At 65.1% G+C, this 8912-nt stretch overlaps 1 protein-coding gene across 1 annotated transcript in view; it reads left to right on the plus strand.

Annotated features, from left to right (window-relative positions):
- Positions 1 to 1389: 1389 nt before the first annotated feature.
- LOC111157115 (putative GTP-binding protein 6) overlaps positions 1390 to 8912 on the plus strand; it is a 12657-nt gene continuing 5134 nt past the window's right edge. The window contains exons 1-8 of the mRNA XM_022518354.1: positions 1390 to 1823; positions 4755 to 4892; positions 5488 to 5558; positions 5729 to 5859; positions 6235 to 6305; positions 7313 to 7736; positions 8080 to 8248; positions 8412 to 8504. Coding sequence (XP_022374062.1) covers positions 1475 to 1823; positions 4755 to 4892; positions 5488 to 5558; positions 5729 to 5859; positions 6235 to 6305; positions 7313 to 7736; positions 8080 to 8248; positions 8412 to 8504 — 1446 coding nt within the window. The 5' untranslated portion in view covers positions 1390 to 1474. The remainder of the gene's footprint in view (positions 1824 to 4754; positions 4893 to 5487; positions 5559 to 5728; positions 5860 to 6234; positions 6306 to 7312; positions 7737 to 8079; positions 8249 to 8411; positions 8505 to 8912) is intronic.

Raw genomic sequence — 8912 nt, forward strand, 5'->3', positions numbered from 1 at the left:
CAGCACTTGGACCCCCACGCAGGGCTCTGACTCCTGGGGCAGCACTTGGACCCCCACGACAGTGTTCTGACCCCCGGGGCAGCACTCGGACCCCCACGCAGGGCTCTGACCCCTGGGGCAACACTTGGACCCCCACGTAGGGTTCTTACCTCTGGGGCAGCACTCGGACCCACAGCAGGGGACACCCAGGGCAGCACTCGGACCCCCACGCAGGGCTCTGACCCCTGGGGCAGCACTCAAATCCCATGCAGGGCTCTGACCCCCGGGGGCAGCACTCGGACCCCCACACAGGGCTCTGACCCGAGGCAGCACTCGGAACCCCACGAAAGGGTTCTGACCGCTGGGGCACCAGACGGACTACCCACGGCAGGGGACCCTCGGGGCAGCACTCGGACCCCCACGCAGGGCTCTGACCCCCAGGTCAGCACTCGGACCCCCACGCAGAGCTCTGACCTTCGGGACAGCACTTGGACCCTGTGGTGGAGGACCCTTGGGCCAGCACTAGGACCCCCATGCATGGTCCAACCCCCTGGGCAGCACTCGGACCACCACACAGGGCTCAGACCCCCAGGGTAGCAGTGGGACCCCAAGCAGGGTTCTGACCCCCGGGGTAACAGTTGGACCCCCAAGCAGGGTTCTGACCTCCGGGGTAGCAGTCGGACCACCACGCAGGGCTCAGACCCCCAGGGTAGCAGTCGGACTTCCAAGTAGGGTTCTGACCTCCGGGTAGCACTCGGACCCCCACGCAGGGCTCTGACCACCCGGGCAGCATCCTGACCCCCCCCACGCAGGGCTCTGACCTCCGGGGTAGCAGTCGGGCCCTCACTACAGGGTTCAGAACCCCTGGAAAACACTCGGACCCCCTCGCAGGGCTCTGATCCCCAGGGCAGCACTCGGACCCACACGACAGTGTTCTGACCTCCGTGGCACTACTCGGACCCCCACGCAGGGCTCTGACCTCCGGGGCAGCACTCGGACCCCCACGACTGTGTTGTCACCTCCGAGGCAGCACTCGGACCCCCACGCAGGGCTCAGACCCCCGGGGCAGCACTCGGACGCCCGCGCAGAGCTCTGACCTCCGGGGCAGCACTCGGACCCCCACGCAGGGCTCAGACCCCCGGGGCAGCACTCGGACCCCCACGCAGGGCTCAGACCACCGGGGACGGTAGTGGACTTCCAGGACCAGACTCCAACGGCGGGCGGAGGCCGCAGAGGGGGACGCGTGGTGGGAGGCGCCCGCCCCGGCCCAATACCGGCGCCCGGCCCCGCTGGCCGCGCTACCTGGTCCCGGGTCTCCGGAGAGGAGGACCCGCAGAAGTGAAGCTTGTCTGGACCGGCGGCGTCCCGCCCCCCAGCGCCAGCTAGCGCCCATCAGGCGGCGGCGGGCACGTGACGCCCGGCGGCCAATGGGGAGCTCGCACAGAAGCCCCACCCCCTCCGAGGTCCCGCCTCTTTGCCTGCGGCAAAAGGCGGTATGTGGGCCCTGCGGGCCGCCGTCCGCCCAGGGGCCTGGGTCTCCCGCGTGGTTCGCGGCCGCGGGGCCCCGAAAGCTGCGCCCCCTCTGCCGGCCTTGCCGGATCGCGCGCTGGCCGCCTTCGGCCCCGGGGGACTCAAGGGCCCAGGAGGTGGAGGACGGGGCCCACGGGCTGACGGCCCGAGCAGCCGAACGGGAGAGGAGGAGGAGGAGCCAGAAGATGCGGAGGAGGAAGAGGAGGAGGAGGAGCTACTGAGGAGGGACCCTTTGCTGCCAGCGGGGACCCAGCGCGTGTGTCTGATTCACCCTGAAGTCAAGCGGGGACCGCGGAAGCAGCAGCTGAACGGAGGTGACCCGGAACAGTACCGCGGCCGGAGTCGGGGTCAGGGACACTGAGAGGCGGGGCTTCCGGGTGGAGAGTCGGAGGGGGCGGGGCTCCGAGTGCTGGCGCTGGGGGAAAGGGCCGGGGACACTGAGAGGCGGGGCTTCCGGGGTGGAGACTCGGAGGGGGCGTGGCTTCGAGTGCTGGTGGTCGGGGTGGGGACTAGGAGGGGCTGAGCTCCGAGACTGTCGTTCAAGGAGGGGCCCTGGGGGCGGGGCCCGGGACTTAGAGGCGGGACTGCGGCGGGAGGGGTGGAGACTCAGGGGCGGGGTTCCAGGGCAGGTGCTCTGGGTGGAGACTCGGAGCGCCCCAGTGAAACCGCTCCCCGCCGCCCCTGCAAACCCGCGCTGGGCCGTGGAATCAGTCCCCCACCCCCCCATCCCCGTATCTGCCCCGTGCGTGGTCTTCCCTCTCCAGCATGCACTAGAATCGCGCAGTGCGCGGCCTTGCAGACCGGCTCTTTTCGCTCAGCGTGCACCCCAGGGTCGTGCGTGACCTGCTGTGGCTCGACCGCTGCTTTGTGTTCGGTGCTGATGATATCTATCCCGTTATCTGGGCGCGCCCGGGGGCTCCGTCGGGAACGCACCTGCCTTCAGCTCAGGTCATGATCCCGGGGTCCTGGGATCGGTCCCGCCTGGGCTCCCTGCCCAGTAGGGAGGGAGTCTGCTTCTCCCTCCGCCTGTCCTCCTGCTCGCTCGTTCTCTCTCTCTGTCCGTGTCTCTCCTGCTGTCTCTCTCTCTGCCCGTGTCTCTGCCAGAGAGACGATTGACGACAGATGCCTCAAACTGCTTTCCAAGGGGCTGCGCCGCTTGCCTTCCCGCCAGCGGTGACGGACAGATCTCGCTGCTGGTGCCCTCACCCGCTTAGGTGCTGGCCTCCTGCTGCATCTGGGGCCCGTCTGATCAGTGCGTACCAGGCTCTCCTAGAAGTTTGCCCATTTTCCCCCGATGAGCCATGGCGCAGCCCACGGCCTGGCGCTTGCCGTCCCCGTGTGCTCTGGGAGGTGTGTGTTGGGTCTGCAGACCATCGTGTCATCACGCTCTTTTCCTGCCGCGGACTCTCGGGCGTTCTTTGTGCGCCGTGGAGAGCGTTCCTTTCTCAGCGGCTTTAGGAAAGTTTCAGTCCAGTCCCCGGCCTGACTCGTCCTGCTCTCGATGCCGTTCCCAGGGCACATGTTGCAGCTGTCACTGTCGTCCCATCTGCTTGCCGGGGGGTCGTGCCTCAGCCTTGCCCGGCCCGCTCACAGGCCCATCACAGGAATTCTTCACTTCCCTTGGAGCGATTCTGACCGCTCGCCTTGGCGTTCCGTTCTTTCCTGGCCTTTCCATCTGTCTGCTTACGCTGCGTGTCTGTTCTGGAGCACTTTCTGCTTAATCCGCTGGAGCCCGCGCGGTACGGATCGTAGTGGGATTTTTCCAAAGTTGGTTTATTTATTAGTCGGGGACAGAGAAACCACAAGCAGGGGGAGCGGCAGGGTCAGAAGAAGAAGCAGGCTCCCTGCCCAGCTTCTGCATTGCAGAACTCGTTCCCGGGACCGTGTGGGCCGGGGACGCGGTCCGTAGTCCCGTCGTGCGTGAGGCCCTGCGTCGGAACTGTGGACTGCACACACTGCTTCTCGCCGCTCGCTCCCACCAGGTGGGCACCCAGCCCTGGGCTTGGGCGGTTCCACGTGGCGATTGGACCACACCCCCAGGTGCTGGCCGCGGGCACTCCCGGAAGTCTCACGACCCCAGCAGAGGGGGGACATGGCCCCACCAGGGAGGTGGCGAAAGACAGTGCCTGAGGGGTTTGCTGATGGGCGACGTGTGACGCTGAAGGAGGGAAGCGGGGGGTGGTCCCGTGCCTCTGATGGGAGCACCGGAAGGGTGGAGGTGCGGAGGACTCACGATGCCCGTCAGGAGTCAGAGCTGAGGAGACCGTGCGTCCCCTCAGCTCAGAGGATGGGGCACCCCGTCCCCCACCAAGCAGAGCGTGCAGCTTCTCCGCAGGACTTTGGATCCCCCCCCAGCCTCATCATGGACCCCCCCGCCCCCCGCCCCGCCGGGCTCAGTTTCCTCCCTGTGCCTGAGCTCTGCAGACAATTCGGGGACCTAAAATTGGCCCAGAGCCCTCAACACCTGGTCACTGGAGTGGGGACAATGAGCACGGGGTGCGTGTCCGGAAGGGACGGCTCCTCGGGGACATTGTGCTGTGGGGAGGGGCACAGCGTCGCCCTGTGGGGCGGTCGGGAGAGCGCAGTGTCTCAGGAGTGCCCTGCGCTGCCTCCCTGCTCGGGAATGCTGTCAGGACAAGCCTCCTGCCTGAGGCCCCAGTCCCCCACGCCCTCAGCTCCTGGGACCGGCCCCTCCTTGGGACCCCAGCCCCCTGTCTGGGATGCTCGCTGAACTTTCCCCAGGCCCCTCCTGCACAGGCTGGCACCAAGGCCCCATACATGATCCTGTCCGTCCTGGGTGGCTGCTTGCTATCTTTCCTGTGTAGCATTGGCACGGGGGGCCAGGGACACCCACTCCTTGCCCACAGGGCTCACAGCCCACCCTGTGGGGAGTGCAACGCGTTCCCTGGGCCCTCAGGGGCTCCATGCAAGATATGCTGTGTGCTGGGGCACGGCAGACCATGGCAGACCCGTTTGCTGCCAAGTCCCCAGTTACCACATTAGGCGGACCCGTCCTTGCATTCCCCTGGCCTCGTGCTCCCCTTCTCGCCGTCTGTGGCTGGAGCAGCATCGCTGTGTCTTGGAACCAATGGGTGCGGGGGCGCTTTCTCACGGCCTCTGTGCATGCTGCAGGGAGCTGTCCCAGCCAAGGGACATGGGCCGGGCAGGCAAGGCAGGGCTGGACGGGGCCCAGGGCCGAGCCCATGGGGACGTGTCCCTCACTCTGGCCCTGTGTCTCCTGAAAGCCGAGGGGCAGGTGGCAGAAGCAGAAGCACTGGTCCACACCCTGGGTGGCTGGTCGGTGGTGGAAAGGATGGTGGTGCCCAGCAAAACACCCGAAGGAAAGCTCATCTTCGGTAAAGGGACTTTGGAGCGCCTGACAGGTGGGTCCCTGCGCCCCTCCCTTCCTGAGAGAAGCAGAGCGACAGACGGGCTCTCACCTGGGCCCTATAGAGGCGTCCTCAGGGGAACTTGGATCACACATGGAGAAGCCCACTGTGCCTCTCTCACAATTTGCTCCGTGCCCAGTGGTGCCACTGGGGCCATTCGGAGTAGGGTAGACACCGGCCCCGAGGCCCCCGGCCTCTCTCCCCCTCCACACAGCGTGGTGGGTGTGAACTCTGTTTCCACGGACTCCCGAGGGTCTGCAGCCCCTGCTGACATCCAGCTCACGGCACAGATCAGCAAGCTCAGCACATATGCCCAGAGGGCTGTGCGCCGCCCAGCTCCGTCACCCCGAGGTCTTAGACCCGTTCAGTCCCCGTGGGGTTATGCACCTGCCATGTGTCGGCAAGACCCACACCCCTGCAGGTGGAGCCCAGTCCTCCCCTTGACCCCCATCCCGCACACCCAACTTCCCTAACGTGTGCCCAGAGACTGGAGGCTGTCTGGCGGACCCGGCCAGCCAAAGCTCTGGGTCAGTCCCACGATGGACTGCACGGCGCACAGACATCCGATGGGGCCTTCTCTCCTCCCCAGAGAAAATCAGAGGGTCGCCAGAAATCACGGCGGTCTTTCTGAACGTGGAGAGGCTGGCCACGCCTACCAAGGTATGCAGGAGCCCCTCTGTGTTTCCCACGCCGGTGCGCTGGGGGTGTTGGGTCAGCATCCCCCTGGGACAGGACAGCTGAGGGTACCGGACCGCAGCCAGCGTCCCATCCGCCCCCTTCACCCGAGGTGCCGCCACAGACGTCTTCCGTCCCTCCCTCTCCCTTTGCAGAAGGAACTGGAAGCCAGCTGGGGCGTGCCGGTGTTTGACCGATTCACGGTGGTCCTTCACATTTTCCGTTGCAACGCCCGGACGAAGGAGGCACGGCTGCAGGTGGCACTGGCCGAGCTGCCCCTTCTCAGGTACCTGGCACTCCGCCAGCTGTCTCAGCTTACCCCAGACCCTCTTCTGGCGGTCGTATGTCGGACTCGACCGCCACCTGGAGCGTGGCGAGGACAGAGTGCGGGGCTGGCCACGCCTTCCCGGACAGCTGCTTGTCAGGTGCCGTGCCCAAGCAGCATGTCTGCCAGGACACGTCCCCCTGGTAGGCCCATCACCCCACTGTGGGGCACTCCGTCCGCGGTGTGACGGCCTGGGCAGGAGGGAGGACCACCTCGCCCCGTTCTCTGCACCCAGAGTTCTTGTCCTCACTTCTCTGTGTTGGCACCTGCCGAGCTCGCACTGGATGGGCGTGTGTTTCCGTTCCTGTCTGCTGAGATGCCCCCTTCCCACGGCAGGTCCCACCTGAAAAGCAGCACTGCCCGCCCGGATGGACAAGGACAGGGCTCACGCTATATCATGGGGTCAGGTAACGTGTGAGGTCTTGTCACAGGGTGCTGGGGCGGAGGGGGGATGTCCCAGCAGCCACCCCTAGGGAAGAGGACAACATTGCTGAAAGATCCAGTGGGGCAAGGGCGGCATGTGGGCCTCTTGTGTGTCATCTTCAGACAAACTGAGATAGGTAGGCCGTCTCCAGTGGCAGCTGGAACAAAGGACCACAAACCGGGGGCCTAAAAACCACAGGAATCTATCCTCCCAGCTTCGGAGAGCAGAGTCTGAGATCCGGGTGCGGCAGATACTAAGATCCAGGCGGGACAGGGATGCTGAGATGCACGCAGGGCTGGGCCACTGAGTTCCAGGAAGGGCAGAGATGCCGACATCCAGGTGGGACAGGGATGCTGAGATCCAGGAAGGACAAGGATGTGGAGGACCAGGTGGGGCAGGGCTGTGCTCTCTCCTGAGGCTCTAGGAGTTGGTCCTTCCTGCCTCTTCCAGCTTCTGGGGCTCCAGCATCCCTGGGCTGATCACCACGTCCCCCCCATCTCTGCCTCTGTCCTTACGTGGCTTCTCCTCTCTGTCTCCTTCCATCTTTTATGTGGACGTTTATGTTTTGATTTAGGCCCCCCTCATCTAGGATGAGCCCATCTCAGATCCTCGAATGGTTGTATGTGCCAAGACCCTATTCCGAAACGGGGTCCCGTTCACAGGTCCTGGGGGTCAGGCTGTGGATGTGTCTTTACGGGCACCTCTCAAGTCGGCTGTGGATGTCATGGGGCTGTCCTTGCAAGGCTCCCCCTTCCTCCCGCAGCTGATGTGAGAGGGCAGAAGGCCACGGGCAAGACCACCTTCGGCTGCACAAAGCCGTCTTGCAGGTGGGAAGGCGTTGAGGCAGTGGCCTCGTGGTAGAGCAGGCTAGGGGGATCCCAGTGAGAAGATCCCGGTCCATGTCCCACACAGGGACCTCCGTGGCGCCCTTTGCTCTGACGTCTTTCTTGTCTCCTCCACGCGCTGACACGCGATCTCTGGCGTCTCTAGGAGAATCGTTCATGCAGGTGCAGCAGCGCCTCTTGAAGGAAAAGGAAATGAAGATCCGGAAGGCCCTGGAGAGACTGAGGCAGAAACGGCGTCTCCTGGGGAGGCAGCGGAGGCGGCAGGAGTTCCCGGTGATCGCCGTGGTGGGGTACACCAACTGCGGTGAGAGCCCCTCCGGGCGCGAGAAGTGGGGTCCGCGCTGCCCTCGCACCCTGTACCCTTGCGCCGGGCCCGTGTGTTTGGGGAGAATCCGTCGCAAATGCACCAAGACCGTGGCACTCAGAGGGCCGACCCGTGAGCACAGGTGGAAAACAGGGCTGCCGTCCTCAGGGGGTCACAGAGCCCACGGCCCACACCCCGTCGGGTCATGGGTGTGGTTGTCGAGCGCTGGACGGTGCACAGGGCTCCTGTCCCTCACCAGGGCGTTGTAAACTCAGTGATAGAAAAGAAACCAAGACGTTTTTAAGCTCATTCCCGTAGACCTGCCCGTAGAAGAAGGAGAACCATCTGGGTTGCGACCGATGAGACATCATGGCACGTCTCATGGTTCCGTTCACGTGTGGGCTTAGCGCGGTCGCAGGCAGGATGCCGGCCCTCGGCTTTCCTTCGTGCTGAGGCCCTGGGCTCATGGGGACCCTCCCACACAGGGCAGCACGGCGGGCTCACTTCCTCACCCTCGAGTCTCGCCCTGCAAGCGTGAGCCGCCCTAAGGTCCAGTCCCCGTGCGTGGCCGGAAGACCACCGTGACGCCACCGCCCCCTGTCCTCAAGGAGCTGGCGGTCCCTGTCCAAGGAGAGAGGGAACTTCCCACAAAACCTGGGACGGGACACCGGGGATACACCTAGGTTTCGGAAACCCCTGTCAGCACCACAGTTCACCGCTGTGCGAAACGCAGGCGACTTCTCTGCGGCCGTGTGCGGCGGCGAATACGGGGGCTTGGTGCGTGGTGGACGGGCATTACACGGGGGTCTGTTGGGGTCCCTGAGGCTCGGCCGGCGTGTGGGATGAGAGGAGGCGTCCAGAACCAGGCACCTCCTGTCCATCCACAGCGCCCGGTCACCCTGCGGCAGGCGGGTCCCCTCCTGCCACACCTTCAGGTTAGGGCTCCTCAGTGGCCGCCGGCCATGTCCGAGGGCTAGCCTGGGACCAGTGCGCCCTGAGCAAGGTCTGGGTCCGGACACGGGTCCACCTGTGGGTAAGGCTGTGGGGGAACACCCTCTGGGGGCCGTTGGACACACACAGCTCCCGACGGTCTACACCATCACACTCCATCGGCACCGTCACCCGTCACACAGACACCCACCCCCAACACACAGCGCACACACCCCTACTGTCATCCCCGTCTACACAGTCACCCACCCTCTCACACAGTGTACCCGTCCCCACTCCACTATCATCCCGTCTACACAGACACCCACCCCCGACACACAGCGCACACACCCCTACTGTCATTCCCGTCTACACAGTCACCCATCCTCTCAGTGTACCCGCCCCCACTCCACCATCATCCCGTCTACACAGACACCCACCCCCGACACACAGCACACACACCCCTACTGTCATCCCCGTCTACACAGTCACCCACCCTCTCACACAGTGTACC

The sequence above is a fragment of the Enhydra lutris genome, unplaced genomic scaffold, assembly GCF_002288905.1.
Source record: "Enhydra lutris kenyoni isolate GAN:26980312 unplaced genomic scaffold, ASM228890v2 scaffoldscaffold52, whole genome shotgun sequence".
Taxonomy (NCBI): Eukaryota; Metazoa; Chordata; class Mammalia; order Carnivora; family Mustelidae; genus Enhydra; species Enhydra lutris.